We start from the raw sequence: 16715 nt of genomic DNA on the forward strand, positions 1-16715 counted from the left end.
GCCTACATGTCACAAATCAATAAAAACCCACATGAAAAGTTCTGAGTTTTACACAAAGGAATTTTTTGGCAGCGCTTCCAAGAAAGTGCAGTGATTGGTTAGGATTGACTGCCACATCAGCTCAAGGTTCAGCTTCACTGAGGCAGCCTGTGAGGAGAGTCAAGTCTTAAGACCAGGACATGGCGGGGAAGGAGAAGGGGAGCTCCAGCCTCCAGTTTTTCTCAAGGCCTTGACAGGCTGGAGTGGAGCCATAGCTTCTTTCCTCCTAGATTTTGTAAGCTTGCTGAAAATTTGAAAATATTTTAAAAAGTACCACTCAGAATAGCAATGGGCTCTCAGAACAGAGTTAAGAGATGGAGACACATAATGTTCACAGAGAGACAGATTTGAAATTGGTAAGATGCTAATTTTCCCAAATTGACCACAAACAATTTCACTGTTGGAGTCATTCTGTCTCAACTACAGTGGGCTTTTATGGGGCTGGAAAGCGGCCGGCTGAGACTAGGTAGAAAAAGAATAGAACTGAAACATTCATTTTGTCTGTCTAATTTTAAGATCTGCTATGCTAACCACTGCAATGCAGGCAGCATGGAGATGGTGGAGGGACAGCAGGCAGTGTGTGTTTGGTTCTTTACTAAGGTCACAACTAGTAGTTCAAAGGAGAATAAACTAGTCTATTGAGGAATGGTAGTCAAACTACAGAAGATCCACATATAGGCAAATAATTACAACACTGCACGGAACCATGCGAGAAATGAGCTCAAACCTACTCCACATGTAAACACCACAACCCAAACTGTAACTGGAAGAGGAGTCTTCATCAACTTGGACTAAAGTAACTATTTTTAGAGCATACAAGTAATGAATTAAAGGAAGGTAACTTCATATATTGGATATCAAAATTCAAAACTCTACTAAAACTGCTTAAAAAACCCCACAACTTACAATTTAGGAAGGAAAATTTGTAAAGCACATGTTTGATAAGGAACTTGTAGCTGGAACACAGAAAACCTCTCAGAGCTCATTACAGTAAGACATGTGAACCAACTCATCACCAAAGAGTATATAAAGGGGCAAATAACAAAGCAAAATGAGGAAAAATGAATCCAAAATACAAACAGAATCAACGACAATAAAGCCCACTCAGCTCACCGAGCTCACCCTATTGCTATTCCTGCTAAGACAAGCAGGCTTCCTGTCAAGTGTAGGTGAGGATGCAGGGCGATCACTTGCATTCCTGGAGAGAATATGTTCTATTTGAAAAACTACTCTAGTCTGCCACTTTAAGAAGTTAAGTGTGCATGTAAGATCAGGCAGTCACTTTCCTCAGAGGAAGAAGGGCAAAGGGTTTCACAACAATTACTTTGTAACATCCAACAATGGAAACAATCACAATCTACCAACCAACTGGACAAGAACATGCAACAACATGAATGACTTAAAAAAACAAACAAACAAAAAGGCCGAGTAACAGCTGACTGAAAGGTGCACACTGGATGCTGGCAGTAGTGGAAGTGTCTGCAAAGCGGAGACTAGTCCACAATGGCAGAAATCACGCCCCAGTGGGCTTAGAGAAGGGCGGGAAGCACAAAGTGACACAAGCCAACTGGGGACCGTGGCTATGATCATTATCTACACTACGGTGATACTTTTAGGCCTGTATACATATGCAATAAATACGGAATGCATCAAATTGTACATTTGGAGCATGTGTACGTGATGCCAATTTATATCTATACAAAGACATCAGAATATGAATGTCACATAAATAATAAGATCCAACTGTGGATTCTCCAAAACATGTTAGTAGTACTATTCACTCTACAGAGGAGTTTCTTTTTACAGCTAGAGAAATAAGAGTCAATCTTGAGCAAACTCACCTGATGATAATGATGGGTAGTCTGTATCAAATGCATGTACATGTTGTACACAAAATTCGCCATCTGGGGCATATTCTTTATTACCTGTACTTCATGAGGTGGTCTCTCTCCATTCTAGAAGACAGCAAAGAGAATGTAAATTGTCTAGTGAATAAAACCCAGAAGCTACCATTTCAGCCTAAGCTCATTTTTGAGTCTATAACAACCGCTAGAGTATGGAGGTCATAAAATCCAATGCCAGAGTCCAGGAACTACTCCATGAAATTCAGAGAAATGGAAGACAATATATTTCAGAGTCATTAGGTTTTAATTCAACTTTGAGCTGGTAAGTAAACTAAGAATTTTAACATGTGAACTAATATCAAAGAATAAGATGAAACCTCACAAACAGAGGAACTAAACCAGCATAGTCTAAAAGCAACAATTTCCATCAGTGTCTGGAATCCAGAGAGGATCTACAATGTTTCAGAATGAACATACAAGAACTATTTTTCCTATTTATATTTTCTAAAGCATAAGATGTTAGCATTTATTATTATTAACATGTAACTATCAGCTATGGATGTAATATTCAAATCCCTGTTTTAAGCTCTGCAGCATCTGTCAGGTTCTGCTGAGACATGTCACTGCACAGACCCCTCACCTACAGCACCCTGAGAGCTAGATTCTGTAGGTCTGCAGAGGGATGAGGAGATTCTCATGAAGTTGCTGAGAAAGATCTCTGTAGCGGTAAAACAGCAAAGCAACTGAAGGAAACAACAAATCTATCCTTCTCTTTGAGCCACCTTGACGATTGATAACTTCTCTATTTGTAATCACTGATCATACATAAAATCTTACCCATTTTTACTGTAGGGACTGATGTGGAAGTCTATTAGTATAAAAACAAGTTTTCCAGGAAAAAAGGCTCCCCCATTATAGTAGCTGGCATGTAACAGTAGCTGGCGTGTAACGGTAAGTCTACAGGAGCCAAGCGTAGAGCTGCAGGGCAGGCGTCCGAGCAGCCTCAGGTTCTGTGATGCTGTTCAACAGCCTCCCCCTTCCCTCCTGTTTTCTCTTATTGGCATTTCTTAAGCATAAAACAGACAAGCAAACGGAAGTGTCTTTAAAGAGAAGTAGTTAACATCACCGCAGAACAAACACATCAAACTTATTTTGTTTGTTTTAGAAGAGTGAAAAACAGGTTTACTGAGTATATTTATTTATAAAATAGGTTTTTGTTGTTGTTTTGTTTTAATTTCCTTGACCTCTGGGACATTTCATTAAATGAAAAAAGCAAAATGGCAAAGTATGCGGCTGGAAGACAACAAAGTCACAGTCCACATAACCCGGTGTCTGTGCCTCTGTGTGAAAGGATCTAAGAATAGACTACGCTGTAGCTTACCCTACAGAGAGGAATAGAGGAAGAAGTGTCAGAGGGTCATTATGAGAAGGGACAGAAGGGAGAGGGCACTCAGTCCAGAGGTTGTGTCTTCCCTGTCCCACCTCTCCAGAACTCACAAACTGAACCAGATTACTCAGTTAGGTTACAGGCAGATGGGCTGATTAGGAGGTGCTCTGGGCTGACGAGAAAATAGACTCTCACTTGACAGCCTGCTTACACCTACCTGACGTATGGCAAACTCTTCTTACCCTCAGAAAGCCTCTACAGATCTGTTGCTGAGACCAAAGAAGATAATAAACACGTGCAGCTGATTCCTGAGACTAAGCTTCAGGTAGTATTAGCAGACATTACTTTATACAATTTGGTTCTTTGGAGTAAAGAGCATTTCATATCAGTGACTGGGTATTCTCCCTAAAGTGGTTGACTGTAAGAGAACCCACTGTCACACTGGGGCATATTGCTCTACACAGTGATGAAAGAAAGGCCTACCTTTCTGGAAGTTGGGAAAGGTTCTGTTGGAATGATATGCAAATGCAGTGGGCGGGCAGTGAGCTGGCTGAAAGCAGGAGTCAGTTCAAAGCAATTCTGGAAGAGGGATACTCTAGCGAAGATATAAAGGCCAAGCCTGGCTCTTGACATGGCTACCACCAAGCGACGCACATCCCTTTAGGAAACAAAATAATTAATTTGAAATTAATAATGTACATATGCAACCCCTTTCCTTGTTTTACTAAATAGTCTCATTAAACTATTGTAATAAAATCCTTGAGGACCTAATAACCATAAAGCAAATCAATATATTGATCAGTAAACCATGTGAGTGCTTCATTGCTAACACCTTGTTTGTTATTGGGCATGTGTGCCCATGTAGGAGACAAATAACCAATGCACTGGTTTAAAAGATCCAAGGAGCCCTAGCAGAATCATATGGCTCAGGTACAGCGACTCATCACCATGCTATCATCACCATGACAACCATCTTCTTTCACTTTTCTGCCAGCAAATCCCAGGCTCTATCAAGAAAAAATTTTCCTTCCTAGAAAATTTATCAGTTTTACATTTGAGTAGAAATTTCTTTTGCTTCTTTTCAAATTCCTAATATAGAGTTATTCCCAACTGGCAGTGTGCTAGCTTGTGTACACACACACACACACACACACACACACACACACACACACACACGCACACGCACTCCTAGCTGGTAAGTGCTAGAGTTCCGTAGCATTAGTTCTTTCACAGAAATAGAAAAGAACATGTAAACAGTGCAGTCTAGGAAACAATGGAGTGGTGGCAGAAGCAAGTGCCTTAAGCGGTTTCTGAGGACTCACGTTCCCACTGCGTGGTTTCCTTGTCACATCTGGGAGGCTCTAGATCTGTTTCTAGCTCAAGCACACACAGGACTGTCCAGGTCCTTGTGAGCAGACATTTTCTAGTCCTTGGTACTGTAGTGGCTAACAGGCTTTTACAAGTGTGGTCCCCATAGCACAGGAGAAGAGTAGAATTGATCTTTTGGGTATATTCAGGTAAAGGCATCTTCCCAAGTTATTTGAATGTGTCTGTCTCACACTGGGCTCCAGACTCCTCAAGGGTGGAGACTGTGGAGGCTGAATTGAATCCTGCATATCCAGACCCTAGCACACTAACAATACTGGAAGGATAAGGGTGTGTTTAATTAGGAAACCTGGAGATGCCTGGTGAAATCACCTTGTGAGTCAACCCCTAGTCATGAGCATTTTTAGTTTTCAGAAAATTAGGCAGAGGTCACTACAGAACTCTAGTACTGAATTAAAAAAAAGGTTTATTTTCCTTGTACATGTATGGGTGTTTTATCTGAATGTATCTAAATGTAAGCCTGGTACCTGCAGAGAAAGAAGAGGACACAGCATTCAAGCATTTACACTTGAAGCTGAGAGGTCTTAGGTCAGTAATGACAGCAAACCTAACAAAATGTTTGAGACTTCAATAAGCAAGAGTAAGCTAACTTACTGCTATCATTGTGTAACAATTTCTTAAAACACTGTTGTCTTTGGTTACTCTTACATAAAGACTATCAGTCTAATAGAATCTAAGTTCCAAAGAGATCTGGACTTAATGACAATTTATGAGAGCTTGGAGAACCTTCTCTTTATATCCATCGAATAAATTAAGACAATGAACTCTGGCTCTCCTGAGTTTTGGTAGTAAGTCACATGAGATGAAGATTTATATAAAACCAAACGGCCGCTTTGTAATAAGAAGATATTACTCCCATAAATCTCTAGTACATAAATACATCACAAAAATGATAAAAATAGGTTGTTTGGACCATTCTTAATCCCGGGAGAACAAATGGCTCCTTTATTCTCTCATGAAGCTGAAAGATAGTGGGGAGAGAAAAACCAGAAGCCTTATGCATTGAAACATGTCCCATAAGACACCCCTTCCCCTGTAGCTCCTTTGATCCGGACACTGTTTCTAACAGATCCAAGACTCCCAAGATCCTATCTATGGTAGAAACTTCTCTCTGCATGTCACTGAATGTGAAAAAGCTACAGTTATTACATTATGAGGTAAATATTCAGTAGTAAGAGCAGTGATAAACCACATAAGGGATCTGGTGTTATTCCTACAAAAAGTACTACAGCTGCCGTAATGATTAATTATAGCAATTAATTGAACAAATCTAGAGCTACTTTGTCACTGAAGCTCGAAACTGAAAGAGACAGTAGCCTTTAGTAAGAGTATAAAGTTTGTACCCCACCTACCTCAAATGGCCCACAGCCCTGGTCCGCACTAGAGAAAGGAGGATGTAATCATTCTGTTGACCTTGGAATCTATCAACCGTTGTAACCTAGGAAAAGAAGGTGGGGAACGTGGTATATTTTCAAAAGCACAGTCAGGCATTATCCTAACAAAGTGCTAGAGACCAGCATCTTCCCTTTAAAGTGATCTCAGATACCCAATCATATCAACGCTAACAAGTCAGTGAGCACCACTAAAGCTGGACCATGTCCTCCTGCAACTCCCACTCATGTCTACAGACTTGTCACTATTGCTAACAACTATAGAACTGTCCTGAACCTACAGCTTTCCTCCACTGGACATATCCTGCTTCAGAAGGCAGGCTATGTTCAGCTTATTAAGTGGAGTCCCAAATACTCAAAAATATAGCAGAGTATACTCACTCATTAATCAATGTGTGTCCCTAGCATCTGTCCATAGTATTCTTGTCAAAGTGAAAAAACATCATCGTAGCACTTTTTACTATGAAAGGAGGTTCATTAAGATTTTAGCCATTAATTTTAATTCTTAGGTCTTCATCCTTGCTCTATGAATTCAACAAAGCTTACTGCTTCTCTTAAGTCACCATTTACAGTCCCTCTGATTTAAGGAAGTCTATTATAAAACACTTCTTTGGAAGTGGACTTCACAAGTCTAATTTATGTACAATGAGTTTTGACAACATATACTCCCATACACTCCCATACAACCACCACCTCCACAATGTCCACCACCTCATGCCCTGTTCTAAACAAGCAACCTCCAGCTCCAGGCAGTGCTGGATCTACTTCTCTTATTTCCTGCAGCCTCTGCACATGCACACAAGTAGAACCATAAAGTCTTAACACTCAGTTTCTGTGAACAGCACAAGCTTCTGGCTTTTCCACGTTGTACAAAGATGCTCACTCTGTCCTGCTGCCTGACAGCCAGGCTCCCATTTATACATGTGCCTGCTAATGGACACTAGATGTCCTATTACTCTAGGGGTCTTTAAAATAAAGCTGCATTGAATATTGCAGTATTTTTTGTGGACATGTTTTCATTGCAGAAAGCAGAACTATGGGGCTTTGTTAAGTGTATGCATGACTTCATGAACAATTAAACTACTTTCCAAAGTTTCTGAGTCAATTTATATACTCACTAGTGATATCCCAGTCCCCAAGTTCCAGTGGCTCTACTACCTGACACTCAACTTTTACAATTTTACCCATTCTTTTGATGTATAGAACTATCATATTGCATTTAAAAAATTTTTTATTTTATTCAGGATCTCATGTAGTCCAAGCTGTATCAAATTTGATATAAAACTGGGGATGGCCTTGAACTTCTGATCTTCTTGCCTCCACCTCTGAGTTGTGATTACAGACATGCACCACAGTTTAAGTGGTGCTGAGGATGGAAGCCAGAGCTTTCTGAATCCTAAGCAAGCACTCTAGACTGAACTGCATCTCCCTTCCCTTACTCTGTTTCCATTTACAGCTTTCTGACATCTAATGATGGGAAAGACAACTAATTACAAGAAAGGGATGCTTTATTAAGTATTTGTAAGTCTTATATAAAATATGTCCAGTTCATGTGCCCATATTATATTAGTCTGTCTTACTTAACATGGCTTTCTACAATTATAAAAACTGACATTCTGAAATAAGTCTCTGGTTCTCACATGTAGACACTAAACATGAAAATTCTGCTGCCATCCTGACCTACTAAAAAGTTTGTCTGTGAGACAAAGTGGAAGCCATATGAACAACGTATGATGAATGCAAACTTTTCCTTGACAAAAAGATGACTATGAAAACATTACATCCATAGAACTACCTTGTTTGGCCTTCCAATCAGTGGATTATTCCCACAGCGCCTGTTGATGATGTCCCGAATCAGGTGCTTCTGTCCGTTGTAGGTTGTGAGAATACTGATCTTGTCTGCAGGGTAACCCAGCAAGCACATGTACATGAAGAGTGCCACTACATACTCTGCCTCTCCAAGGTTCTGTAATGCAAGCACAGCCACGGCAGACATTAACTCCCCTTTGGCTCTACTTCACAAAATGGCTTACATCTTAGGTAAAACGTTAATAGGTGGATATTTTTGACAAATTGAAGGACAGTCTTATTCTAGGTTAATATTAATAAAACCTTGATGTTTGTACTATAGCACACAGAGTTATCAACTAAGAGGTTAATATTCCTGGGGCCACAATAATCATGATACGTAGTCTGCATAATGTCCTACAACTGCAGCTGTTCCAACAAATATAACATGAAGGGGTAAATTATCCAAGGAGTGTGTACATATCCAGTCTAACTGGATGGAGGTCTAGCTGTGTTACAGCTGACTGCACTGTGTACAGTGCCTTCCTAAGCCTGTCATGCTTCCTGATGTTTCTGTTGACTTTGTTTCTGCTGTCTTCCTATTGCCACCTGAACTGGACTCACCTAGGTGAGAGGATGTGCTCTCCAACTGGTAATCTGGCTTTCTGCTGATTCTGGTTAAAGATGGGTGACATAAAGCTTAAAAGCAAAGGCTTTGCTGAACTTCAAAGTGAGAAATCTGATCCCGAGCTATTTAATCCAGTTCAGTAGAGACTGAGTTCAGGCATCAGATGGGAAAGTAAAGCAAGAACACAGCACATCATGGAAAGCAAAATACAAAGATAAGAAGCTAGATTCCAGGCCAAGGCAAGAGGAAAATTACTGGACGAACTTCAGAGACACCATTTATATCCAGGTTCCTGGTGACAGACAGTCTCAATTATCTTTTTCATTTAAATTCTCTAGTTCTTTGGAAGACAGGGGACAAGAAGCCACATGACCGTGTAAATCTCCATTTTCTATATTGGTAGCAAAACACATTTATCCAAGGATCAGCTCTAATATAGAAAGAACAAACCAGAGACCATGAAAATGACCTTATATAATAAATGCGAAGGCTGAAGAAAATCCAGTTTTGAGGATTCAGGTATTTTGGGCAAGATTAATGTACTGAGTTCTCAGCAAATAGAAACCAGTGCTTCACTTTTGTGAGCAGTGAGGACTGCTTAACCCCGCGCCCTGCCCGAGTCAGATGTGAGGGTGAACAGGAAGAGCATACTGACAGACACTTCAGGAGCCGGGCCACATCAGTCACAGCTGTTCCAACTTAGGGGCTTTCATTAACTTTCCATCTATTCTCCTCTCAGACACTAATTTTAAAACGCGTATTACTTAAATGTACAGTGATCATATATGGGTGGATAAGGTTTTTAATACTTCAGAAATACATTTAACAAAACCATCATCATTTGAGAATGCCCTTATTTCTTATATACTAAAACCTCACCAGAGACAGAATTAACAAATAAAGAGATGAGTAACTTGGATAATGTTTCAGGTCAGTACCGTCATGTGGTTCAGGCAAGGACTCGCAAACACTATGTAATAAAGCCATCAGGAGACAATGATCAAGTCCCAAACCACCTTCAAAGGCACATAACAGGAAACCTGTGTCTACTTTGAATAGACTCTAAATGACTTACCATTTAAAGGTCATATTTGTTCCTAGGCTGCAAGTTTATGAGAGAGTAACTTAAATATTTCAAACATAACAGGAAAAATGTAATCTGATAGCTATTTAAATTATTTATTTCCAAAATAATGTGTAGTGAAAATATTTCAGTATACTGTCTTTATAAATTCATCCAACTTCTTATTTGATAGTAGGAGTGAGAACAGTGTTTTGAGTACATATGATAATGTAGCAAATTATTTTCCTACTGGAATTGCAATTCAGGAGTCTACACTCCCCATGTCTGCTCCACCATCAAGTTCTGTCTGACTTACTGATTTATTACTTCTAGGAATTTACTCATTTTTCTCTAGGTGAAATATTTTCCTTTATTGTGTTTTTTTTCCTGGGTTAATAGTTTAAATTTACTTTTAAAGTAAAAGTTAATAGTTTAACTTTTAAAGGTTTATTTTGTATATATGTGTGTTCTCTCTCTCTCTCTCTGTGTGTGTGTGTGTGTGTGTGTGTGTGTGTGTGTGTTACTCACAGAGCCTAGAAGGCACCAGATCTGGAATTAGCATGATGCTCCACTGTTAAGCTGCCGAGTGAGTGCCTAGTCCTCTGCATGACCAGCAAGTGCATCTAACTGCTGCACTATCTCTCTGAAGTACTTTTTTTTTTTTTTTTTTGGGGTAAACAACTGAGTTCTCTATATAGATTTTAATAAGAATTTTCAGTATATTTTTATTTACATATTTCTCAAATCAATTAAGTTTTTTTTTTTATTATTTCTGATTCAACAATGAAGTCCTTTCTTCTGTTATTACAAACTTGTTAATATTTGCTTTTCCTACTTTCTACCGAGTTTAGTTACTCTCTGTCTCTTTGAATCACCTGAAAATGACGGCCTTTGAATTGTAAGGAAAGGCTGCAATCTCTTTTTCTTGGTAGCTGGTCACATGGCTCAGCACTGCTGAATTCCATAGCACCTCAGCCAGGCATATACAAGGTAACTCCGAAGCTGCACACTCTGTCTTACCTGGTAGAAGTAAGGGTTAGGCTCTGACTCTCCCACTCCCTGAAAGTCTTCCACATTGATGAGCTGGAAGTCATAGAGCAGGCCTGCGTTGGCTGTGCTGAACTCTGGCAGGAGCTGCACGTGCGGCAAGTTCCCTAGGTTTTTGTAACGCCAGTTGTAGAGGTTACACAAGCTGTCCCAAGACAAAGCCCCGAACACAAAGATTAACAAGGTGGGACCCTTCAGTATACACAAGGACATTCTAAGGAACCACACTGTCTTAGTTTTAGTGGCCAAGCTTAGTCATCTTTTTTACCGACAATATTTTGAAAACTTTAGGCTCCTTACACCAAGTAATCAAAAGACAGGGACTGAAGAGGTTCCAAAAGCTGACAGCTCTCCTGTGCTCTTGTGTAAACTATTGCTATGTCATAAACTACAGAGCCAGGAAGGCCTGTAAGTGGGGAACTAGGAGGACCTGTGAAGTGGCTGGCATTCCTTATAAAGTTAAGAACCAGTGTTCTCCCCTTGTTCACTTTTGCTTTAGGTTTTATCATTACATTAAGGTCGGGTCTTGGAGAGAAGATAAAGTGAATCCTTTTCAGTCACTTAATATCAATTTAATGAAGAAAACAATTTTTAGAGGAGGCTAAAACTTTATGTAAAAGATCTTTCAGGGAACCTATATTCTTAACTCAGAGTGAATCTTCACCTTGCCCTGGCTCTCCCTTGAGCATCAAGGTCCACAGTAGGAACTCCAACCCGGACAAAGCGAGTAAAAAGAGACTGCTCCATATTGGAATACTTCTGAAAGGCCATGTTCTTAATGACTGGAGGCAATTGGTGGTGATCACCAATCATAATCCATCGTTTCAATCGGCTGAATCCATCTTGAGGATTCTAGACATGAAAAGTGAGGAAGCACCAAAGTAGTTCAATTAATACATTACAGAGGGTTTCTAGATCACCACACATAAGAACTGTTATCAGATGACATCATTAACTTACAGATTTTCAACCTTCAGCAGCTCTCTAAAGAAGCCTAGTGAATTTACACAATGGGCTGGCACTGAAACAAGGGTGCCAGTGCTCCTGACCTGAGTTATAAGCAGGAGTGGGTAAAGCTCCTTAATAGTACAGAAGATACCTTGAAGATTATGGTCAGCGTAAAACAAAATCTAAGTAAGAAGAAGCATGCCCAGGGACAGAAGTGGAAAGACGCTCAAGTGAACACTGGTATTAGAGGTATGCCAAGAAGTTCTGAGGGGGAGCTCAAGAGTAAAAACCATTAAGAACTTCATATACTTCAGTTTCTTATGCTACATGGCGCCTTGTCCAGGAAATATATTTTACATTAGATAAAATAAACATTAACGTTTATATGATAGCTTATAAAAGCAATTTTGATAACTAAATTTATCTGTACATTATACAGATCTCTAGTCTTATATTGGTAATTCCATATTTTGTTTGTAATGCTTCAATAGTAAAGAATATTGTATAATAAGAAGCATTCTCAAAATAACACTACTTGTGTTAAAATTTAGTCACACAATTACAAAAAGCAATGCATCCAAGGAACACCAGAAACATCTGTAGAAACAACTCTAACAAAGGAAAAGACAAAAGAACTCATCTTCCCTCCAAATTACCTAATAATAATCATCTTTTAAAAACTATGTTGTAGATATAAACCATGGACATTTTTTATTTTTACTTTTTTTTTTTTCTGAGACATGGTCTCAGTATGTAGCTCTGACTGCCCCAGAACTCGCTTTGTAGACCAGACTAGTCTTGAACTCACGGAGTTCCACGGACTTTTGCCTCCTGAGTTCTGGGATTAAAGCCACTAAGCCTGGCTTAAAGCAGGAATTTTTAAATAGTATGCCTGAAGGGAATATAGAGCCATGGGTAGATGAGAGGAAGAGTTCACAGGCTGCAAACAGAACAGCAAACTGTGAGAGCAGAAGAGCATGGATCAGGACAGTAAGTACCCTAAGTGCAGCAAGGATGCCCATGGATTCTTTTTTTTTTTTTTTTTTGTCTGTCTGTCCTCTCTCTCTCTCTCTCTCTCTCTCTCTCTCTCTCTCTCTCTCTCTCTCTCTCTCTCAATTGGATATTTTATTTACATTTCAGATGTTATCCCCTTACCCCATTTCCCCCCAGCCCAGAGACCCTCTATCCCATCCCTCCTTCTTCTGCTTCTATGAGGATGTGCCCCTAGCGGCCCCCCCCCCCCCCGCCTCAAATTCCCCCACATTTAGCGTCCAGCCTTTATGGGACCAAGAATCTCCTCTGCCACCTATGCCTGACAATGCCATCCTCCCCTACATATATAGCTGGAGTCATGGGTCCCTCCCTATGTGCTCCCAGGCTGGTGGTTTAGACCCTGGGAGCTCTGGTTGGTTGGTATTTTTGCTCTCCTCATGGGGTCACAAACCCTTTCAGCTCCTTCAGCCCCTTCTTTCTCAGCTGTGAGCATCTGCCTCTGAATATGTCAGACTCTTGCAGACCTCTAAGAAGACAGTTATATCAGGTTCTTGTCAGCATGCACTTCCTGACATCCACATCAACGTCTACCTTTGGTAACTGCACATGGGACGGTTACCCAGGTGGAATGGTCTCCAGACGGCCCCTCCTTCAGTTTCTGTCCCACACTTTGTCTCCATATTTGCTCCCTTGAGTATTCTGTTACTCCTTCTAAGAAGAACCGAAGCACGTACACTTGGTCTTTCTTCTTCCCTGAGATACCACCTCACACCAGTCAGAATGGCTAAGATCAAAAACTCAGGTGACAGCAGATGCTGTGGAGGATGTGGAGAAAGAGAAACACTCCTCCATGCTAGTGGGATTGCAAGCTGGTGCAACCACTCTGGAAATCAGTCTGGTGGTTCCTCAGAAAATTGGACATAGCATTACCTGAGGACCCAGCTATACCACTCCTGGGCATATATGCAGAAGATGCTCCAACATATAACAAGGACATATGCTCCACTATGTTCATAGTAGTCTTATTTATAATAGCCAGAAGCTGGAAAGAATCCAGATGCCCTTTAACAGAGGAATGGATATAAAAAAATGTGGTATATTTACACAATGAATATTGCTCAGCTATTAAAAACAATGATTTTGAGAAATTCTTAGGTAAATGGATGGTACTAGAAATATCATCCTGAGTAAGGTAACCCAATTACAAAAGAACACACACATGGTAATCCCTCACTGCTAATTGGATATTAGCCCAGAAGCTCACAATACCCAAGATTCAACTCACATGCCCATGGATTCTTTACCTATGTCTCTGTCCTTCAGTTCTTACCTGCAGAAGTAGAGGAATAAATGTTTCTATCTCCAGAATCTGAGCAGCCTCTTCCATTAAAATGTTATCATACTGCAAAAGAAAATATTATCAAAGAGGAGCTGAAAAGCCAAGCAATTATCACCATAAGCAAAAAATAGTTAAATAGCCTTAATACTTTTATATTAAGACAGAAATGTATAAAGGACACAATCAAGTTTGCAGCCTGATTGATCTCCAGTCATGTTCTTAACCTCAGGCGTCCCAATATAATCTACTGGTGAGAGGAGCTCACTGCAATTTCACATTGGTTCTTTCCAGTTTAGTTCTCCACATTCTTTACAGGTTAATCATCCTGATTGTTCATGTAGCCATTTCCTTAGTACTGTTACCTTTAGGAATCTCTTATGCATCACAATAATCCACTTCCACCTCAAACCTGGATCTCAGACACTGCCAAAATCTATCATATTACCTTCAAGCCGGCTCTGAGTTTATTCTCTAGGGTCCACTCTCGAGAAATACCATTACTAATGGTTCGGGAATCTCCACCATTCCCTTCCTGTTCTAAGCCACTGACAGTCAAAGGATTATCATGCTATTTCAACTCTTTTAAATTCTTTTATGGAAAAAATTAATCCTTAGACATAACCTACTCAAAGTAGTTGTGGTCTGTCTAAAGTACATCTATGTATAAGACTTTAAAATTTTAAGTTTGGCAGGCATTGCAGCACATACAATTCCATTAATTCCAGTATTCTGGAGACAGAGGCAGATGGATCTCTATGACTTTGATCAGCCTGATATATATATATATATATATATATATATATATATATATATATATATATATGTGCAAGCTCCAGGCCAGCTAAGGCTATATATATAGCACGGCCTTCTCTTAACAAACAAATGTTGAAAAAGTAAAACAAAAAATATTTTGAAAAAACCTACCTACATGGAATAACTTTAGAGCTTACCACTTTAAGTACTGAAAAAAATTCTGCAAAATTTTGATAAGCAGTATTTTTAGACCTCATACAAAGCTATACAAAAGAAGCTAAAAATTCTAGTATTGACTATACTGATATCCTTTGTTATTAAATTCATGTAATTTACTATCAAATTTTATACACCCACAGATATATATTAGTACCAAGAAGAAAATATTCAGGTGAAAAATTCTCATGAGTATTTTGCAAAAGGACAAGGTCACACTTGGGTAAGTTCACACTACGCATTACTCAGATATTATGTCTGCCCTGCCCTGCGGCTGAGGAATCTCCCAAGATAACAAGAGTTCTATAACCTTTCAGTGAGTTTATGTATCTTAAAATTGTTAGCTACTTTCCTCAACAAATAAATGCTGCCGTGTAGTCAAACCTGTACACAACTCTTTCTCAAACAACATACCAACCAGGTACAAGTTTACAGATCTGTACTCAGGTGAGAGTTCTGGTTAGTTTCTAGCTAACAGTGATAAAGACGGAAAATTCAAAATTCAAAATTATTACTCAATTGTTATGTTCCACTTTAACTGAGTCATAAACTTCAATCCTGCTCATATGTATCAGACAGTAAGTCATTTTAATATCTCACTTGATGATATAAATAAAATCATTTTACTACAGATAGTCAATGGGAATTGGATGCATGTTTATTTTGTGAATAATGTTTGTAGATAAATGTAGTGGGGTAAAGGATTGTGAAATATTATTTTCATAGCTTTTATATCTGTTTAAACAAGTACTACTCAGTAAAGACGAAACCTTAACAATGATGGTCTGGTTAGACAATCAAGTAATTGATAGACATATTATAAAAAATTAAATTAGATTTAGCTTCATTAATCATAGGAATGTTACATTACCATCTACTTTTAAAACAGACCATTAAAACAATTAAATAAGACCTTTCATAAGAAGTGAACCAATCTAGACCATGACAAAAAAAAAAAGTAAAAAACAAAAAAACAAAAAAACAAAAAAAACAGAAACTCAACAAGGAGATGAACTAAGGATTTATGTGTTTACCTTGAAACCCAACTTGACCAAGTCATGTCGTTTCAAGGCAGCATGAGTACATGTCATAGCAATGATTTTAGCTTCTTTCACCAAGAGGTATTTAGATCTGTCCAGTCCACTGCGAAGTAGTTCCGAAGCTCTGAATTCCTATGAATTGAGTCCCAATGAGACAACTTCAGTATAGTAATAGTTCATGTGTATTAAGCACAAGCCACCCAATCAGACAATTCTTGAGTATATTTATACATAATACATTACATAATTATTTATTATATAATCATGCATTATTAATATAATACATAAGTCAAGCCTAGTGAACCATAAGAAAATACTAAGCTAAGGCTAATGATTTACAATTCTTTTTGTTACTGGTGCCATCTGAGTTCAAATAAGAGTTGATATTCAAGCTACAATCTGGACTTTTTTATATATAACCTATTTTCATTATAAAAAAAAAAAGAACACTGAACAAAACACCAACCAGCAATATATAGCTGCATTATTCAAAGTTCCTCTAAGACTATCTAACATATTCCTATTAAATAGTAAACAACTGGTTGTACAAATGACAAGAGACCTAAAAAGTCAGCCAGGGGATGATCCAATGTAGACACTGGCAACAGCAACAAAGTCACTGCCACTCCTACTAAGAGATGAGGTGTAGTCAGAGCCCTAGGACTTGGGTTGCCCCAGCTGCTGGAACTGTGGTGGGCCAGTCTAATAGAAGCTGGAGAAACAGAGGAGATGTCTCTTCTCAACTCCTACCACATCTCTCAGGATCTGCTTAACCCAGCTAAGTCAGCTGACAGAGAATATAGGAAGGGCCCTGGAATCTACAAGGACTAGTCTGAAGCTCAGCTGTGGCGGA

At 39.1% G+C, this 16715-nt stretch overlaps 1 protein-coding gene across 1 annotated transcript in view; it reads right to left on the reverse strand.

The window, feature by feature from the left end:
- Aqr (aquarius intron-binding spliceosomal factor) overlaps positions 1-16715 on the reverse strand; it is a 72680-nt gene that overhangs the window by 765 nt on the left and 55200 nt on the right. The window contains exons 27-34 of the mRNA XM_034493885.2: positions 15857-15994; positions 13845-13916; positions 11238-11425; positions 10547-10718; positions 7843-8013; positions 6009-6094; positions 3754-3928; positions 1881-1994 (exon numbers count right to left, since the gene is read on the reverse strand). Of these exons, the coding sequence (XP_034349776.1) occupies positions 1881-1994; positions 3754-3928; positions 6009-6094; positions 7843-8013; positions 10547-10718; positions 11238-11425; positions 13845-13916; positions 15857-15994 (1116 nt within the window). The remainder of the gene's footprint in view (positions 1-1880; positions 1995-3753; positions 3929-6008; positions 6095-7842; positions 8014-10546; positions 10719-11237; positions 11426-13844; positions 13917-15856; positions 15995-16715) is intronic.

The sequence above is a fragment of the Arvicanthis niloticus genome, chromosome 2 (genome assembly GCF_011762505.2).
Source record: "Arvicanthis niloticus isolate mArvNil1 chromosome 2, mArvNil1.pat.X, whole genome shotgun sequence".
Classification (NCBI taxonomy): domain Eukaryota; kingdom Metazoa; phylum Chordata; class Mammalia; order Rodentia; family Muridae; genus Arvicanthis; species Arvicanthis niloticus.